The sequence below is a fragment of the Onychostoma macrolepis genome, chromosome 23 (assembly GCF_012432095.1).
Source record: "Onychostoma macrolepis isolate SWU-2019 chromosome 23, ASM1243209v1, whole genome shotgun sequence".
Lineage (NCBI taxonomy): Eukaryota > Metazoa > Chordata > Actinopteri > Cypriniformes > Cyprinidae > Onychostoma > Onychostoma macrolepis.
The window spans coordinates 28,369,609-28,390,611 of record NC_081177.1 but is presented as its reverse complement, the minus strand read 5'-3'; the positions used below and the strand labels follow the sequence as shown (position 1 = coordinate 28,390,611).

The window sequence follows — 21,003 nt, the reverse complement described above, 5'->3', positions numbered from 1 at the left end:
GTCTATTTTTTGGTAACGCTTTACAATACGGGTGCACAAATATGCATCAATTAATGCTTAACTAATGCACAGATAACCACGAGTTAATGTATAACTCATGAAGAACTAAACCATTTATTAATGATTACTGCATCAGCAATTAATGAACATTCTATATGATTCATAGATTAATTAATAGATAAATTGTTATTAGTTAAATGTGTCAATAGGCTTGTTTGAGATGCGCCTCGCCTCGCCTGAAATGTAGGTGGCTGCAGTGAGGGGAGGAGTGAAATAAGCGCAGTCAAGACGAACAGTTCTGACCTCTCGAAGTTGAACAGATACCTGCGAGATCAAAGGCAGATATTGCGTTATTCTCACTCATGTGCTGTGCTGCTGATAAACATGATATCATTTCAGTTCTGTTGCTTTTATATGAATATAAATATGATGAACAAGACACTCAAAGTGCTTGCTATTTAATTCCATAGGAAAGGCATATTTATCATCCATTTTTATTTTAATTCAAACATGTATTTTAGATTTTTATAGAAAATATGACAACAATCACATATCTCACACAGAGATCGCACTGTCATAGTGTTTGAGAATATTCATGCACAATTTAAATACATAATAGCATGAAATCAGATTTAAAAAATAAAACATTTTAGAAGAGAACGCAGCATCACGGTTGTCTGAACCAATGAGCATTAAGCTGTGTCGTCAGTCAGACGTTTCCCATCATGCTTTTGATCAGTGCAGTCGGTGGAGAGCAACTGCGTGTGACTGCTCAATCCGACACAGCCGCCTCGCCGTCGCGAGAGTTTTTGAGATGGTCCTCACTGCAGAACACAAGATCCAGGGGGTGTGGTTGGATCTAGATCCAACTCCTCCCACTTTACATTTATCTAAACCCACCCATCTCCATCCCTAAATCTACCAATCTCCACCCCCTGGATGTGGATCCAACCCCGCCCCCTGGATCTTTTGTTCTGCAGTGAGGGGCTACTGGAGTTTTTTGGCACATGTCAGCATGACATCAGAGCAAGGCAGACGTAACTCGGACACTTTTCTAACCGGCATGCATCTCGTGGTGATCACCTCAAACAAGCCTAATGTATTTGTTACAGAATGATCAGAACATGAGACGTGCGGATCCATCTTGTGGCGGAACAGGAAAGGCGAAACTGGGAAAGTGAAACCAAAACAATTGTCGTGACCGCCAGCGAATAGGAACCAGAGTCTAATTTGGGAAGGAAGTGAGGTAGCTATATATAGAAGAACAGAAACAAAAAGATGGCGGTGGTTTTTTTGAACAAAGGAAGAAGTTGCGAGTAATTAGGGTGGACGTTTCGGCTGAGCGCACTCTCACGCACTGCTGGAGTTTCGCCGGAGGGTTTCAAAGAAATCGTTATCCGAGCTGTAGGACCAGCGCAGAGGTGGGTGTGGTTCTGGAGCGAAGGGAAGTGTTTTTACCTGGATGCCTTCTTTTCCTTGGAGAAAATCCACCTCCATTCACTGTTTGGAAAACTGTTTCCCTAAGTTAACGAGCGGCCGGTCAGATGGCTCATGGCTTGCCATAACACACACACACACACACCCAAGGTTCACTCACACCACATTCGCCCAAGCATACCGTAATGTACAACTCCCCTTAATGTGAGTATTTTCTTTTCTTCTTATTATATTAAGTTGTCTAATGAAGTGAGTGACTAGAATTAATCTTGTTTGTATTTTTCCCTTTTTATCGGTTTGTATTGAATTGTAAATTGAGAATTGGACTATCGCAACTGCCGCTTAGACTGGAGGCTCTAGGTCGCTACAGTACTAGCGATTATTTATAGTTTTTTTTTAGTTTTTTTTTTTTATGATGGATGTGCAATGTGTAAACTTATTCATGTGACATAATCATTTGTTTTTTTATTGTTTTTTTCTCTTCTCTTGTGAAAAATACAAGTGAAAACTAAAGTGAAAACTAAACTGAAAATTGTTTCTCCTTGTGCATTTATTGCCAGTTTAAACTGAAGAAGAAAAAAAAACTGAATTTGTCTTTATTTGAATTACATGTTTTCTTTCTGAAGAGCTTGTGAAAACAAATGTGAAATTGTTGAAATTCTGTTTGTTGTGTATTTGAGAGTTAAAAATTGAGGGTTGCTGGGTTAAACTTTGTGTTGATTGAAATTTCTGTACTGGGAAAATTGTAACCCTCTTGTAAACTTTGGACATATTGTAGTGTTTTTTTTTTTTTTTCAGTGCCCCTCATTGCCCAAAAAAAAAAAAAAACATACACATACATTCCAGAATTTTCCTTTTTTATTTAATTTGCCCAACATTTATATTGCTCACAGAGAATTAAACACATTGCAAGCATGGCCACTGCCCCTCCTTCACCTTCAACGTCTGTGGAAATTGAACCCCTAGACATAGCAACTCCCTCTTGGCCACCTGCACCCCCAGACATAGCAACTCCAGTCAGGACCAGTTCCTCCCCCACATGTTCCTACTTTCCACTTCACGCCCAATCAGTTCAGCAGTCCCCATCCCAGGTCTCAGGTGCAGTTTTCCTCCGCACCTCCAGGAAGCACTGTTTCATTCCAGCCGGACCCTATGCAACTTTGCACCTCCACTGAAACTTCATCACCTTCCTCAGTGTCACAGCATCGCCTGCAAGGCCACCTTCCCACACCTGGTAAGGTAATTAATCAGCTTACTGCCCATGTACAAGGAAACGGGGATCAGTTATTTGACCGTCTGAAACAGCAAGAGAAAGCTGTGAGAGAACTCACCCAAGAATCTGCAAAATCCATTTCCCTGCATGATGAAAACCTTGCAACAATTGCCGCAAAAATTTAAATTAACCATCATCAAATCTTGGACATGATAGCTGCTCATAAACAAGATGAGGAGAGAAGCACAGATCAACTGATTAAAGCAATGAAGGTGATGGTGACAGGAGAATTCCAGAAAAGTGAGAGTACCTTAATCTCAGAGGTTTGCTTTATGGTGAAACAAGTTCAGCAGGAATTGCAGAGAGACATGCAGGCCACACAGGAAAACTCACGAAAGGACTGTGAACAGCTTTCCAAAGAGATCAGTCATTGTACCACTCAACTGTATGCCCTAGGAAACGACTTTAAAGATTTACAATTGGAAATTAGTAATTATTGCAAATCATTCGAAAGAGCAGGGATAGACCAATCATTACCAGCTCCATTACCAGTTCACCACACAGACCCATCTTCATCTCCACCATCAGAGGCTGCATCCATCCAGCAACCTAGACCAGCCGCTAAAAGTGATCATTTGAAGTTAACTTTCCCAACATTTGGAAGACCATCAGACGATGCTGATCCACTGTTATATTTAACTCTCTGTCAAGACTTTTTGGCCTTACATCCCCTGGCTGACACTGACATCTTGGCTATCTTCCACACTGTTCTATACAGCACGGCACGCAATTGGTGGGAAGTTGCTCGATCTTCTGTTACCACTTGGAACGACTTTGAAACTGTTTTCCTCTCAGCTTTCCTCTCTGAGGACTATGAAGATGAGCTGGCTGAGCGAGTCCGAACTAGAACACAGGGAGAAAAAGAATCAATTAGAGACTCTGCCTTCACATACAGAGCTTTATGCAAACATTGGAAGCCCACTCTAACTGAGAGCGAGTTAAATAAATGTAAAAGTAAAAATGATTCTCAAGAACATCAAACCTTACCTCGCCAGCCAACTTTGCAGCCGTGTGAACACTGTGGATGAGTTAGTGAAACTAGGCTTTCAGTTGGAAAAAGACCATGCATAACTATTACACTATGGAAGACGCATAACTCCACCCACACCACCACAAAGACTCACCTCTAATCGCCCTGCTGGAAAATCTCCAGTCCAATGTTGGAGATGCAAAGGTCAGCACCCCCCAGGCAACTGTCCACTCTATTGTTCCCTGCAGTTAACCCAGTCCTCTGGTCAGCATCCTCCTGCGGGAAATAAATGTTCCTTCCAACCTCAGAAGCAAGGAGTACCCCTGTCCAACAATACTCTGTTTATTACCCGTCCTTCAAAATCATCCAACAAGTCAGCCTCTAAGCTTGTTTCCATACCTCAACAATTAATTGTGCCCATTAATATTGGAGCTTGGAGAGGAAAAGCCATCTTGGATACTGGGGCAAGTTATACCCTTCTCCATGAGAGTTTGTGGAAGGAAATTGATCCCCTTGCCAACCTCCAACCTTGGACCCTTGGTCCACTCTATTTGGCCAATGGAGAAGCCGAAGTGCCTTTAGGATGGACAGATGATCAGATCACACTTCACAACAAAGTCTTTCCCACTCAGGCTGCCATTCTCACCTCTAAAGCTCTGGCTTACTCAGTAGTCTTGGGCCTAGACTTCATCTTTTCCAGTGGTCTGCAGATAAATGTGTCTGAGAAATCCACAAACTCAACGTTCAAACCAGACACTTTCACTACTCAGCTCTATTCCGCCATTACAATGTCCGCCATCAGTCTCGCAACCATTAACCTGCGTGGATGACCAAACCTTGATAGAGAAGGCTGTCACAGAAGCTCACTTACCACTGGAAGGGAAGCAGCAATTACTTCACCTGTTACAATCCAACCCAAACGTCTGCACTCTTCAGCTTGGAAGGACAACTGTTCTCCAACATTGTATTTACACCACTCACCCAGTACCCATAAAGCAACGTTCCATATCGATTGACTCCTGAGAAACAAGATGCTGTAAGAGAACAATTAAAGGAAATTATGGAAAATGGTATAGTAGAACCATCTTACTCTGCTTGGGCCTCACCTGTGGTTTTAGTCCCAAAAAAGGATGGGAGCTTAAGATTCTGTGTAAATTACCGTAAGGTAAATGCCATCACTGAGAGAGATGCATATCCCTTACCCAACATCACAGAGATTTTAGTGTCTCTCTCAGGAGCAGTCATCTTTTCCACTATTGATTCGAACAGTGGTTACTGGCAGGTAACAATGGACCCTGAGGGTAAGTCTAAGACCGCCTTCATCACGTCCTCTGGGCTGTACCAGTTTAACGTAATGCCTTTTGGACTGAAAAATGCTCTTGCAACATTTCAAAGGCTGATGGAAACTGTCCTTGGAGAATTGAGAGGAAAGATATGCTTTGTATATATTGATGATATTATTATATACTCACCATCTCTGAACCACCATTTTCAGGATCTCCAAACTGTTCTTTACAGATTACAAACTGCCGGATTAACCATCATTCTGAAAAAAAGCAAATTCTGTCTTGAGGAACTGACATTTCTTGGTCATGTGGTGAACATTAAAGGCATTTCAGCAGACCCAAGTAAATTGGAAGCCATACGATCTTACCCCGTGCCCAGCAACCTGAAAGAAGTTCAGCGTTTCCTGGGACTTGCAGGATGGTACCACAGATTTTTGCCCAACTTCTCTCAAATAGCGGAGCCAATCAATGCCCTGAAGAAAAAAGGACGCTCCTTTCAGTGGTCACCACAATGTCAGAAAGCATTTGACCAGCTGAAAGCCTGTCTAATCTCTCCTCCCATCCTGACATGCAACGATCGTTTGTGGTCTATACTGATGCCTGTGACACCGGTCTGGGTGCAATCTTGGCCCAAAGGAAAGACAGCGGCCTAGAGGAGGTAATTGCATATGGGAGTAGGACCTTAAACAAAGCAAGGTGTTTAAGGTCCTAAGGAATGTATGTGTAGGTTCCGTGACCGAAAAGGAATATTTAGCAGTAGTTTGGGCATTGAAAAAATGGCAACATTATCTTGAACCCAGATTGTTTATCGTTGTTACTGACCATTCAGCTTTACAGTGGGTGATGAGTTCCACCAAGACTACCAGCCGACTGGTTCGATGGGCTCTTCACCTGCAGAAATTTGATTTTGTTGTTTAATACCGCAAGGGAAAACTCAACATGGCACCTGATGCTCTTTCACGGATGCACTCCAGACCTGAGTGCAGTCTTTACTCCACCCAGAAGGAAGATCCAGAGCTTCCAGTTAATGCAGCTGTTATCTGGGAGGAACAACACAAAGATACTGAGATTGCACAAATATTCGAAGAATTGGCAAATGATGGTAATCGTCTGCAAACCCAATTTGTGGTAATTGAAGATAAATTATATCACAAGACTCACCTGCCTAATGGCCAAGTACATTTCCGAGTGTATATCCCCAGAAGCTTGATCCCCACCATCCTACCACATTATCATTCACATCCCTTGAGTGGTCACGTAGGAATCTACAAAACCTACAAGAGGCTGCACGATGTCGCTTTCTGGCCAGGAATGTGGACAGATGTGAAGCAGCATGTCAAGAGATGTGTGAAATGCCAGACAGTGAAAGGTGAAAATCAAAAGCCTGCTGGAAAACTTCAACAAGTCACCACCTCACAACCAAATGAAATGCTAGGGGTAGACATCATGGGACCTCTGTCCTGCAGCACTCACCAACAGGAATATCTTCTCGTTTTCATCTATTACTTTTCACGATGGGTTGAATTGTTTCCCATACGGAAAGCCACTGCACTGATGGTCGCATCTCTTCTCAGGAAGGAAATTCTCACCCGGTGGGGGGTTCCTGATTTCATTCTGTCTGACCAAGGTACGCAGTTTGTTTCAGCTGTGATCAAGGAGATATGTACAGAATGGAAGTTAACTCAGAAAACTACAACAGCATATCATCCCCAAACCAACATGACAGAATGAGTAAACCATACCTTAAAACAAATGATTGCAGCATATGTTGAGGATGACCACAAAAAATGGGACCAGTATCTTCCAGAGCTAAGGTTTGCCATCAATTCAGCTGTACAGGAAACCATTGGAATGTACCCAGCAGAACTCCACCTGGGAAGGAAATTACAAGGACCAATGGACAAAATACCGCACGGCCAGAATCTCTCTCCTGATGCACCCTCTTATGACACTGTTGCACATTTAGCTCAGTTGCAATCAAGAGCAAAAGAGTACTGCAGAAAATGTCAAGTAAGACAACTTAGAAGCTACAACAAAAAGAGAAGAGAGAGTTCATTTAAAGAGAGAGACTGTGTGTGGGTAAGAAATTTTCCCCAGTCAAGTGCACTCCACCACTTTAGTGCCAAACTAGCCCCAAAATGGAAAGGTCCTTACCGGGTGATCAATTGGGCCCATTGAACTACTGGGTAGCGGTGGAGGCCACTGGGGAAGATGTCCACACTGTCCACGTGTGCAATTTAAAACCCTGTTTTCCCACTGCAGAAGAAATAGACACCCAAGAAAAACAGAAACTACTTGAAATCTTCCAGGAATCCCTCAGTGAAGATGAAGAGTTTCTAGGATTTTAAGCTCACTACCGTCTCTTAACAACCATGGGTTGTTCTCTCCAGGGGGGGAGAGTGTGGCAGAACGGGAAAGGCGGAACTGGGAAAGTGAAACCAAAACAATTGTTGTGACCGCCAGCGAATAGGAACGAGAGTCTAATTTGGAAAGGAAGTGAGGTAGCTATATCTAGTGGAACAGAAACAAAAAGATGGCGGTGTTTTTTTTTTAACAAAGGAAGAAGTTGTGAGTAATTAGGGTGGAAGTCGCACTGGTTTCGGCTGAGCGCACTCTCACGCACTGTGTATGCTGAAGTTTCGCCGGACGGTTTCAAAGAAATTGTTATCCGAGCTGTAGGACCAGCGCAGAGGCAGGTGTGGTTCAGGAGTGAAGGGAAGTGTTTTTACCTGGATGCCTTCTTTTCCTTGGAGAAAATCCACCTCCATTCACAGTTTGGAAAACTGTTTCCCTAAGTTAACGAGCGGCCGGTCAGATGAATTGTAAATTGAGAACTGGACTATCGCAACTGCCGCTGTGAATACAGACATGATGCTGCAGATGAACATTGGACAGATGAATTGCATTGAAAATTTCAAAGCCAGTCTCGTTCCTTACAAGGATGAAAACAACGTACCCAGTGGTTCAGACAAAGAAACAAGACTGCTCAAGAGAAGGACAGCAGCAAAAGGAGTCAAAGAATGACAGAAAGAAACTGTTTGAGAGCAGTTAACTTGAGAGACTTGATAGACAGAAGACCTATATAACCTTTACACCTATATAACAACAAAAGGTTGTTACATAACACGTCATGTCAGATGGGGGCTCACGGTCATTCTTTGTACTTCAGTGATTATTTTTTTAAGATGGATTTGTCTTTTAAAATTTTCTTAAAGACACAAACCTTAAAGAAAGGGTCTCATACTCAAACTGGGGACCATATATAGCAAACAGACACCAGTTAAATGTGTTCTTAAAATAAAATATATGATCAGCAGTGTGTTTTTACCTTTAATACAGCAAACTATTTCAATCAGAATTAGGAGTCAGTATCTGTATTGAAGTATCAGTAAGTGCAGCACCATTTGTGGTCTTAAAGGCCAATTGTAGTAGAAATTGAAAACCTGGTTGCACACCGGCAACCATTGTTTTGTGTTTGAATTTTTTAATGGTTTGACTTAGATTAATCAAGCATATGAGGGGAGAAAAAGGGTGAGGAGTGAGCATTTAGGTGAGAAGTGGCTCAATTTCTGCGGCACAGCAGCTCAGACACATGATCCTTGTCTCTCACTATAACCCAAAATGGGTCGAAAAGAGGACAGAATCAGGCACGTGCAGAAGGGGGGGGCTTTGGGGGCTCAAGCCCCTGCCCTTTTTCAAAATTATTCAAAAGTGCCCCTCTCAGACAAATAGCAATGATATTGTAGTCAATTAAAACAAAATGCATTTGAATTATAATTAACATAATGTGTACAAAATGGTAACTAATCACTCAAAAGTCAGAAAATTCCTGTTTATTTAATCTGTCAATCTGAGGCGTTGATATGGGTTGCGTGCATTTTGCTTGACTGAGTGTAGTCTGTTCTGAAACAGGCTCTCAAATATGGTTCTTTCAGTGAGTGGGTCGACACCGGAAGGGAAAAAATAAACCAAACAATATTTTAAACTTTTTTTTTTTTCATAAATAATAAACGCTAGTGTGTCGATTTAATTAAAAATCCATATAGACTATTATATATTTTAGCCTACATAATTCATCAATGCCCGTTTGTCACCAACCAATCATGATCTGGCACAAGTTCAAATTTCACTGGACAATAATGTGAAGTGGAGCAGTCATTTTCCGTTCTTATTCATAAATCGGTTGAAAATTACACGGGACAGACGAGCTTATTTGTGGAGCGATCTGGTCCTGCGGTTTGTCTCATTTTATAAATCAAATTACGTCGTTGAGAAAATGGATGTTAAATGACTATAAATGACTATAATGCCAATAATGGTAAGCAGTAGGCTATTCAATTCACTTACATTATGTATGATGCACCATTTAATATTTGATGAAACCACATTTTCAAAACTGTTCACACATTCAGCGATACAGAAGTCTATGTGGACCAAACTGTGAATAATTTTTCATTTTTCAAAATCCACAAACACTTTTGTCATTCATAATCCACAATACACTGTACATTTTCAACACATTTTTCAGATGCTAACACACTGCTTTCAAAACTGGTAAAAGCACATTCAAATCAGAATGATGGCAAACTGTCCATTTCTACAGGAATTATATTGAAATATAAAATCTTAGTAGAATATTTATTATGAAATTGAATAATTATTATTCCAAACACAACTAAATGCAATTTCAGCTGAAAGCCAAACCAGATGTCCTATTTTTAGTCTTCTTCTTCTTCTTCTTCTTCTTCTTCTTCTTCTTTCTTTCTTTTTTGGTTATCTTTTGACAAATGGATAGCTTTAAAATGATTTGGTTTGGAAACATGGATCAGGGAAGACACATTTTCTCATTCGTTCTTTGTGCTGTAATACAGTTAGTAAAATGAAAAGATGTTATTCTTATCCAATAATGAAATACTTATGTGACACATCATTCAAACTTCAAAGATAAAAGTTCATCGATTATGTAAGGATCCTTGTTTTTAGTGTTTTTTTTAAATCAGTGTGTTATGAATGAAATGTATGTTTTTTGAATGAGAATTGTTCCCGGTGTTATGGTGAAACAAGCTTATTTTGAGACCTATATGAAGTGTTTTGTTGGTCTGAGTGAGTTTTGGAGGTGCGATCAACTGTTTGGCCAAGATTCGTGTTAGTAATGCAGACTGTATGAACAGTTTTGAAAATGTGGTTTAAGTATTGAACAATGCTTGTTAGCAATTTAAAAAAATGCAAACACAACTACAATGGGGCAAAAAAGTATTTAGTCAGCCACCAATTGTGCAAGTTCTCCCACTTAAAAAGATGAGAGAGGCCTGTAATTTTCATCATAGGTATACCTCAACTATGAGAGACAAAATGAGAGAGAAAAAAATCCAGAAAATCACATTGTAGGATTTTTAAAGAATTAATTTGCAAATTATGGTGGAAAATAAGTATTTGGTCAATAACAAAATTTCATCTCAATACTTTGTTATATACCCTTTGTTGGCAATGACAGAGGTCAAACGTTTTCTGTAAGTCTTCACAAGGTTTTCACACACTGTTGCTGGTATTTTGGCCCATTCCTCCATGCAGATCTCCTCTAGAGCAGTAATGTTTTGGGGCTATCGCTGGGCAACACGAACTTTCAACTCCCTCCAAAGATTTTTGATGGGGTTGAGATCTGGAGACTGGCTAGGCCACTCCAGGACCTTGAAATGCTTCTTACGAAGCCACTCCTTCGTTGCCCAGGCGGTGTGTTTGGGATCACTGTCATGCTGAAAGACCCAGCCACGTTTCATCTTCAATACCCTTGCTGATGGAAGGAGGTTTTCACTCAAAATATCACGATACATGGCTCCATTCATTCTTTCGTTTACACGGATCAGTCGTCCTGGTCCCTTTGCAGAAAAACAGCCCAAAAGCATGATGTTTCCACCCCCATGCTTCACATTAGGTATGGTGTTCTTTGGATGCAACTCAGCATTATTTCTCCTCTAAACACGACAAGTTGAGTTTAACAAAAAGTTATATTTTGGTTTCATCTGACCATATGACATACTCCCAATCCTCTTCTGGATCATCCAAATGCTCTCTAGCAAACTTCAGACGGGCCCGGACATGTACTGGCTTAAGCAGGGGGACACGTCTGGCACTGCAGGATTTGAGGCCTTTGTTACTTTGGTCCCAGCTCTCTGCAGGTCATTCACTAGGTCCCCCCGTGTGGTTCTGGGATTTTTGCTCACAGTTCTTGTGATCATTTTGACCCCACGGGGTGAGATCTTGCGTGGAGCCCCAGATCGAGGGAGATTATCAGTGGTCTTGTATGTCTTCCATTTTCTAATAATTGCTCCCACAGTTGATTTCTTCACACCAAGCTGCTTAACTATAGCAGATTCAGTCTTCCCAGCCTGGTGCAGGTCTACAATTTTGTTTCTGGTGTCCTTTGACAGCTCTTTGGTCTTGGCCATGGTGGAGTTTGGAGTTGGACTGATTGAGGTTGTGGACAGGTGTCTTTTATACTGATAACAAGTTCAAACAGATGCCATTAATACAGGTAAGGAGTTGAGGACAGAGGAGCCTCTTAAAGAAGAAGTTACAGGTCTGTGAAATGCAGAAATCTTGCTGTGATTTTTGGATTTTTTGTTTTTTTGTTTTTTTCTCATTTTGTCTCTCATAGTTGAGGAGAGAGATCCCAGTGTGCTATGTGTCAAGAAATTTGATTTATTGCCTCATAAAGATAAGACCCCCACCCCTCTCTCCCACCCAAACTGGACACCTGTTTTGTCCACCCCCACCCACGTAAATGACCATCTGTTTTTACTGTCCAGTGATCCTAAGGTATTTACGAATGTTTTGGGAACCGTGTTTTTGTGTGGGCCATTGAAGACTGTTGTGTGTTTAAACTTTAAATTGTGAAACTGTGTTAAACGGGACAAAGGGAAGTTTTTATTAGAGTTTTTCACACACATATCAACAAAAAAATGTGTAAAACAAGTCAAGACGTGATAGTGTTGTTAAAACGTTTTTAAACTAGTTAGAGTTTGTTGCCAGTTCTTTATTCTTATGACATGTTTCTTTCTATGAGAGTTCTCTCCTTCATTTTGTTCCCAAACTGAATGACTTTCTCTCACATGGTTATACAGATACGCTGTGTGAAGGTCTGACATCTGCTTTTGTGCTCGATGGAGGTTTAAAAACACATGAGTAAATCATGAATGAACTCAGGAAGGGGAGCAGGCACTGGAGGGCGCTCTGGAGACGCAGACTCTGGAGGATGCTTACGGGGAGTGGGCACTGGATGGCGCTCTGGAGAAGAAGAGCTGGACGGGATCAGTGGAGACAAAGAAGACTCAGGAGACGAAGAAGAGCTGGACTTGGGTTCTGTGGACCTTCCTGGGTCAAAATCGGGAGCAGGGGCCCTCTCTGTCAGCGGTGGGCTTGGGCATGCGCTCCGCACAGTGGGGAGATGGTGGGCTGGGCACTGGGTCGGGAGTGGAACTGGCGAGATTCTCCTGGGAACAGGCGAGGAACGGAGATCCGTTTCTCGCCAGTGTCCACTCCACAAAGGCGGTGAAATTCACTCGTGGGCCATCTTCGGACGCTCTGCACGCGATGTTCAAACTGGCATCGTAGAACATACAGAGTGCGTCGTCCGGGTAGGTAGTGAGGCTGGCGAGGACCAGGAACAGTCTGGTGTGGCCCTCGAGTGATTTATCCCCCTGCTCCAGCAGGAGGAGGAGGTATTCTGGCCGAAGGAGGAGATCCATGGGGAACACACAACGGAAACAAAAAACTGAGTAAAAACATTAAACAAAACGGAGGGTACAAACGGTGGTTACTATTCCGGTCGGGTCTTCTGTCACAATCTGTGATGGAAGGAGTGAGGATACATGGAATCAATTTCAACAGTCTTTAATATAAGCCAAACAAGGGGAATTCACACAGGAAATGGCTGGAGACACACGAACATGACGAAGTAGACCCGACAAAAACTGAATGGACAAGACCTTAAATACACAGGACAATTAGGGAGGAAGACGAGACACACCTGGAATCAAATCAGGAAAAAACTGGGGTCACAAGGAACACATGGGGAGCAAAAACACAACAAAACAGTCCATGTGTGTGACAACTATGAGTTTTTGTTGTTGTTTTTTTTTATATATATATTTTTATGGTGGTACTTTAAAGCCAAAGGCTAAAGTGATTATAACCCTACTCGCTCACTCATTGCTCCGTGTGAGTTTAGCTGTATACTTAAACCCTTTTCTTTACTGGAGAGATAACATTTTCATACAGGCTAACTCTGTCTGCCCTCTTTTATGGTAAGTTACCGAGGCTCTGACTCATTCACATACATATTATGATGCTGTTGTGCTGAAACTGAAGTGTCATATTCAGTATTTGAATAAGTCCTACTTTTAACTTCCAATGCAAAAAATGGCAAAACAGGAGATGGATGTTTAAAATTTCAATTTAAAATTTTACAGATTACTGCATTTCATTGCTGTGATTCTGTGTAATAAGAGAAACTGGTTAAGTGTCACACCCCTGGACTGTTTGTGTTTTCATTCCCCATGTGCTCAGTGTGACCTAGTTTCTGTTTATGTCTGAATGTGTCATTATATGTTCAGGTGTGTCTAGTTATTATCCTCATTTAGCCTGAGCCTGGTTTCTCCCAAGGTATTTTTTTTCTCCATTCTGTCACAGAGGGAGTATTGGTTCCTTGCCGCTGTCGCCTCTGGCTTGCTCAGTTGGGGACACTTAATTAATTTCTAGCGATCATCGTCAATTTGATTGCACAGATACTATTTAAACTAAACTGAGCTACACTGTTAGACATTTCAAAGGGTTTTTACAGTAACAAACTGTATTTGATTTATCAGTATACTACTGTAATTCATTCATTTTAATATAGATTTCATTAGATTTTATCATTTTTATATAGAATTCATTTTATTTTTACTCTACATAGGTACTACTGGCATTCAGTTAAAACAGACACAATAATTACAAAATATCAAATTCTTTATTTAAAACATTGCATGTATAACACATAAAAATACAGTCTTCCAATGCTGGAACAGTGCATCTTCACCATTTCTCCTGTCTTAGGATGTTTTGCAGTGCATTATGTTGTGTCCTCTGGATTTATCCTCACAAAGAATCTTTAGGCAACAGAAACAAAATGGGGGAAAAAGACAAACAGCCAAAGAATACATAGCTCTCTGCAAAACCCAGGTCCTGCTCCAAAACGTGGCCACCATCTTTGCTCACCATCCACTTTGACAGAAATGTCTTCTCTGAAAAACAAGTAGAATAAATAGCACACTTTTAAAAGGCAAACCTCATATAGAATACACAAATCTCTCAAAACCATAGTTGTTCTCTTACCATGAATTATCAGTCTCAGGGTGGCTGGCCTGCTCATGTCTTTCTTGGTGCTTCATTGCAGTTGCCTTTAAAACACAAATACAAAAAAAATGCAGTAAATCTTAAATTCCATTAAAAACTATAACAAACTAATTCTAAAACTAGAAAGGTAGCTTGCCATAAAACTAATTTAACTTAGCTAACATAGGATTTTATTTTCTCAGGCTACTGGCCAACATTAACTACTAACACCTGGACTAAATTTCACATTAGTTAACCTAATGTTAATATAAGATAAGCGTTGCTCGTTAAAAACAATTTTAATTCGGTAACAATTCAATAAGCTGACAAAAGTTGTTTGAAACGACAGCGCAGTTTACCATAGTAAAGTTCTGTAACCGCCATGTTGACCAGTAAATGTTACTAATGTTAGGCAAACTGGTGTGCAAAAACCTGACACAAACACACAGACAAACGTACATATATTTTTACCTTGCTTGCTGGTCTTATTCTCTCGTAAAGTGCATCGACACACAGCGTAGATGTTCTCCGGAGCTCTCCCACTCTCGCTGGTTCATCCCCGGGAAAAACCCGCGGCGCTGCCCGCTGCTTCCGTGTTTTTCTCGGATGTGAGTGGCGCGACTTCATAAAAAACAATATAGAACCCATTATATATATTATCTACAGTGGATGCGGACAGTAATGTGATGCCCCGGTATATTTCTGATGTACAGATGTACTCCAAGCGCTCGCGCTGTTTCTGACACGAAGTACAAACGGATTTTCCAATCATTAGAAGCGATGTAACACATCCAGTGTAGTCAGTCCCAAGCTGCTGCGGCGTTGTAGACACGGTGCAGGGCAAATTGTGTCAATACAAATGTAAGAAATGAGGAAAATAAAACGACCTCAGTATAATGGTGCCAAAGAGACCATTACAGTAGTACACAGCAATTTAAAAAAATTCTGGAAATTACAGAAATGTCTAACAGTGTAGACAATGACATCTCTGAATTCAATAATGAAATGCCTTTAACTGAAAATTGAGTGTTTAATCTTATCATTATACATTACTGACACTCTGTCCTCTAATTTGATACTGTTAAGTGCTTTGACACAATCTGTATTGTTAAAAGCGCTATATAAATAAAAGTGACTTGACTTGACTTGACTTTACGTTCCTCTTATTAGTTGTATTCTGTTCAGTGTTAGTTTGTCTGGTCTTGTTAACGCTACCTATGTGTGTGTATATCCTGCCTACCTGATGTGGATTACCTTTACATGGATGTATTAAAGACTGTTTACCGTTATCTTCTTCGTATTCGTGCGTTTCTCCTACACCGCATTAAGAGAGTTGAATGCATTTTGCTATGTAGGCTACTATAGAACACATAACTATATTTACATATGAAGAGTTTATTTACAAAAACAGATAACTCAGTTTTTTAAATTAGAAAAATAATGGGTAACACTTTATTCTGATGGTCCCTTTTGAACATTCTGTTGACAGTAAGTAATGTTGCAACTACATGTCAACAAACTCTCATTAGAGTATTAGTAGACTGTCTGCTTCATATCTACTAACTCCTTATTGTGTTGGTCTCCCAACAGATATTCTACTCACTATAAGTAACTTAGCAAGAACGTATCAACTTAATCTAACCCTAACCCTACCAGTCAACTAATACACTACTAACACTCTAATGAGAGTTAGTAGAAATGTTGGTGCAACATTACTTATAGTCAATAGAATGTGTTAAAGGGACCATCAAAATAAAGTGAAACCAAATAATGTTTTGTTTTTTTATGTTATCATGTTTTTGTGTTAGTTAGCTGTATTTTTTTAGTTAGTCCACTTTTGGCATTCAACTAACAGTACGTAACTTTGCAACTACATGTCAACTAGCAGGCATTAGAGTATTTGTAGACTGTCTGCCTGACAACTTCTAACTTCTAATACTTTATTTTGATGGGTCCACAACATACTGACTATGAGAAACTTTGCAAGTATATGTCAACATATTCTACTAACCCTAAACCTGTTATCTGTTTTTGCAAATGAACTTGCAAATGAACATACAGTATGTAATTAAGCCACCCCCCCCCCCAAGGTTACATTATAACTACATAGACGAGCAGTTAAATTATGATTGTTGAGTTCGTTCTGTGTGTCAGTGACAGAGAGAAATTTATTAAAAGACATTCACTCCAAATGTTTTCTGCCTGTGGTTGCATTTATTTGCTCACACTGTCTACTAAAGTGTACCTGATGTACAGCAGAAATACTATGCACTGCAGGAATAGTATGCTAGAATGCTATTTTGAAAATTATCAATCTGCCATGCTCTGTTTTTTGTTTGTTCAGGTAATAAGTTATCCTCGTCCCACGCACGTCTGCTGGTGGTTGGGGTGTGGTGTTACGCTGCATTGTTTGCAGTAGGTCCGCTCTCAGGCTGGGGTCAGTATGGCTCAGAGCCTTACGGCACAGCCTGCTGCATCGACTGGCACGCACCCAGCTACAACACACCTGCCATGATCTACATCGTCTGCCTCTTCTTATTTTGCTACATCGTCCCCTGCACCATCATCTTCCTCTCCTACACGCTCATCCTGGTGACGGTCCGGGGGGCCCAGCATGCAGTGCAGCAGCACGTCTCTCCTCAGAACAAAATCTCCAACGTGCAGACACTTCTCGTCAAGGTAAGAGTTGAAGGAGAATAGATATTCCATTTCGTTTGAACTTGTTGGAGGTAGTGGTGGAAATACTGTAAGTAGTATAGATTTACATTTACATTTATGCATTTGGCAGACGCTTTTATCCAAAGCGACTTACATTGCATTCAAGTTACAGTTTTTACATTTTATCAGCTCTTGCTTTCCCTGGGAATCGAACCCATGATCTTGGCGTTGCTAGCGCCATGCTCTACTATTTGAGCTACAGGAAAGAGTAGCTCAAATAGTATAGATAAATACTATAATGAATAAGACATTTAATAACTTTCCAAATAACTGAAATGTCAAGCGGTATAATTAACCAGGTTAAAAGTGATAATAGTAACACTTTACAATAAGGTTTTGGTAACACTTTATTTTGATACTTTGTTTTGATATTTTGAGTCTAATTTAGACATATAATTAATGAAAAGTAACTTTGGTACATGTCAATTTCATTACCAATAAATATCGTATGATATCGTATCATTTCATATCGTTAACAATGCAACAAATACATTGCTCATTGGTAGTTTTACTAAAAAGTTAATGCATTAACTAACACTAACACTTTATTGTAAAGTGGTACATTGATAACAAATTCTCCTGAAATCTTATCAGGGTACACATAATTTTTTTTAACTTATCATTGTTATATTTATGTTTGAAAAAAAATAATAAATCCACTAAAATACTATTTCTTTTTTGAGATGAAACAATGGAAAATGTGTGGACTGTTGTGGGTGTTTTGTTCTGATTTTCATTCTTTGCAATATTTGTGATGTCAATTAGTAGTGATTATCAAGTCAAGCATTCCTTTCACTCCAAGAATGATAACTACAACATTACCCATGAGGTTTGAATAATTATCCTTCTGTGAAAATAGAAAATTCTACACCACAGTTATAATGTTAACAACAAAGAAAAATGATATAATTGGAATCACTTTTAGATTTTATTTTATTTTTTATTTTTTTAGCTGATGAACAATAAAAATATAGACAGTTAATCAGAATCCACCCGATTTTAATGAACTCAAACATTTATTGGCTGATGATAAACTGCAGTGCATGCTTAAAGAAAAAAAAAATGTGCATAAACTAGATATAGTCATACACTTCTTATTTTATTTATTTAGCAGATGTTTACATTAATAGAAATTAACTAACAGAGGACAAAGTAATTTATCACAGTGATATTACCAGCAATGTTAGCAGTGGTGCAGCAGCTAGTTTCAATGGCAAAGCTGAACAGAAGATCAGGGCAGTAGAGATGGACTGATGGGCTGTCTGGCGGGATGACAGTGAGTTCAGTCTTTTCTTCAAAGTGTTGATCAAATGTCTGAAAAGCAAGCAGAGATGAGTCCTGAGACTGTGGACAGCAAGTGTTGCAAATAGTGCAACACTGAACTAATAGGACAATAAAATAGATGAAACAAATGGAGCTAAGTCTTCACACCATTACACAAACAGCCTCCACTGGCGTATGCAACTCGTCAAAATTATGAGTTCATAAGTTCACAATTCTGACATTTTCCTTTCAATTCTGAGAAGAAGAAAAAAATTACCTTTTTTATTATTCTGATCTTATTCGGAGCTCAATATTCTAAATTTATATCAAGTCAGAATTGTGAGATAAAAAGTCAGAATTACAATCACTCATTCATTCATTCATTCTGCAGTGGAAATAAGCTAATGTACCTTTTTGAGTATATTTGATCCAATGACCAAATTAATTGTGTTCAGATATTAAATATTAATGTTCACTTTAGAATTCAAATGTGTATTCATTGTTTATGAACTGGTTTTCAATGCCCTTTTGAATACACTTGGTAATCCATAAATCAATCAATCATATCATTGACCCTTTGCAAATATATGTGTGTTGATATTTTTGTCTGTGTTCTTATTTCGCCTTATGTAGCTGTCGGTGGCAGTATGTATTGGATTTCTGATGGCGTGGAGCCCGTACGCTGTGGTATCCATGTGGGCAGCCTTTACTGAACCAGACTTGGTACCTCCAATAGCGTTTGCCCTGGCGGCCATGTTTGCCAAGTCATCCACCCTCTACAATCCGATGGTCTACCTCGTCTTTAAGCCCAGCTTCCGAAAATCCCTGTGCCGGGACGCCACAAGATGCAAGAGAACACTCTGTACCTGCATATGCCAGACAGACAGCCAACAAAAAAGCACAACAAGCCTTTCAAAACTGAACACAAAGAATAAGTGTAACCTCACGTGGGTCTCTAATGGACTGAACGAGAGCCACCAGTCGTGCAGACATTGTCCAGAAGGACAAACAGGGCATTACCTGGACATCACACCCCAAAGGACAGCACGCATCCTCATTGGCTCCACTCACAGTGAGGTGGCAGTCAGCCAACTCTCCAATGAAATCAACAGCGACTTCCTTTAGATGATGAGAAACTGATCGTAGCAAAAACAAAGAGAGGTGGTAATAAATATGCCTTAAAGTCTCATACTAACTAGTATTCCGTTTGCAAGAGGATATTACACCACTTGACTTGTTAACTAAGCAAAAAAGACTTTTTGGCTACCTGGTAACTCAGAGTATTTGATTTGGTAGCAAAATTACAACCTGATTTCATGATGAAAATGTACCTGTACCTTTTTTGCAAGAAGCAAAATATATACCGCCATGTACGTTTTGTGACATATTCAATGTGAAATGTCCACTAAAAGAGTGTTAGTTTTTTTTTTTCTTCTTTCCCCGGAGCAGGTGAATGTACATATGGTACATTTAATGTGACATTAGTTTTGTACATGTCACCACAGTTCTGACTTGAAATGTCCATTGGGTGACGCTATAACTCTAATGATCTGTGACGTTTTAAAGTAACGTACCATCTGCACTACACCTAAACCTACCCAATAGTATGAACAATAGCGAATGTGGTGTGAAAACGCAATCGCAACCATGCCATTTTAGCTTGTTTTTCGATCTCTCATCTTTCAGCTCTTTCATCGTGAGTCATGTTTTTCACAGGATTTGTACCCAAGAATTCCGTATCCAATTCCTTGCTGCTTGAGTCACCGAACAAGCTTGTTATGTTCAGAAAGTGAAACATATGGAGCTGTAATCATAACTGTGTACGAAAACATGTGCTCGATGTTTTACCACCTCTAGTGTTAATTTCTGTTGGCAACTGCAGTAATTTGTGCTTATTGTTACATATTTTGTGTCTTGTGAAAAGTTCCCACAGGTATGTTTTTGTCATGAAATCGGATAGCAAAATTACATGCCAAATTTGTACTTGACATGCCACTCTCAAATAATATTAATCCAAAATGAAAATTCTGTTATTATGTGTTCTTTTTCCATTCCTTCCACACCTGTATGCATAAGTTTACAATTATTTATCAATGATGCACAATAATCATTAATGTTTCATAATGTTATTGAGGTCCAACATGACAGATGCCTTGAAAGGAGCCATATTAGACTTGAGCTACAGATTATTAGTCAATAATGATTTCAGTATTGCCATTTTTCTTGCCATTTTTCACAAAACTGCCATGTGGCTGTGGTAGACTTGCAGTGCACAAGTTACATGTTGTACTATATGTATAGAGCTATTTGATTTTTTTTTTTTTTTTGGAGCTTAGATACAGTGGACATGGTTGCCATGAACTATGAAAAAGAGTTGCATGAAGATTCCTCAAATTCTCCTTAAAAATATATCAGCATACATGTTTGGAAGGAACAGAATGTTACTTTTTTTAAACTTTTAAACTTTTTTACATTTTTAAACTTTAAGCAACTTGGCAACCTTTCATTCAGGCTTTTTTGTAACTGGTTTAAAAAGGTTTTATTGATTTTTTTAAATTATTTTTTTAGTGAGAGTTTTAGCTGTCCAATTCCTCTTGGACTACTGATGAAAACCTCAAATCCCATGACTTCTCTTCTAGTGAGACATTGGTTGTCAGTGCATGTGCTCAGTACTGTCTATGCAT

General features: G+C 39.7%; 1 protein-coding gene and 1 long non-coding RNA gene across 3 annotated transcripts in view; one reads left to right on the top strand and one right to left on the bottom strand.

The window, feature by feature from the left end:
- The window catches only part of opn7b (opsin 7, group member b), a 72,392-nt gene extending 51,762 nt beyond the window's left edge, over positions 1-20,630 (top strand). For both annotated transcript variants that reach the window (XM_058762320.1, XM_058762321.1), the window contains exons 4-5: positions 16,683-17,017; positions 18,953-20,630. In XM_058762320.1, the coding sequence (XP_058618303.1) occupies positions 16,683-17,017; positions 18,953-19,444 (827 nt within the window). In that variant the 3' untranslated portion in view covers positions 19,445-20,630. The remainder of the gene's footprint in view (positions 1-16,682; positions 17,018-18,952) is intronic.
- LOC131531520 (uncharacterized) lies at positions 14,078-14,919 on the bottom strand. The gene is made up of 3 exons (XR_009268709.1): positions 14,810-14,919; positions 14,339-14,403; positions 14,078-14,247 (listed from the first exon to the last, which is right to left on the bottom strand). It is a non-coding gene; the product is annotated as an uncharacterized LOC131531520 (long non-coding RNA).
- Positions 20,631-21,003: the final 373 nt, after the last annotated feature.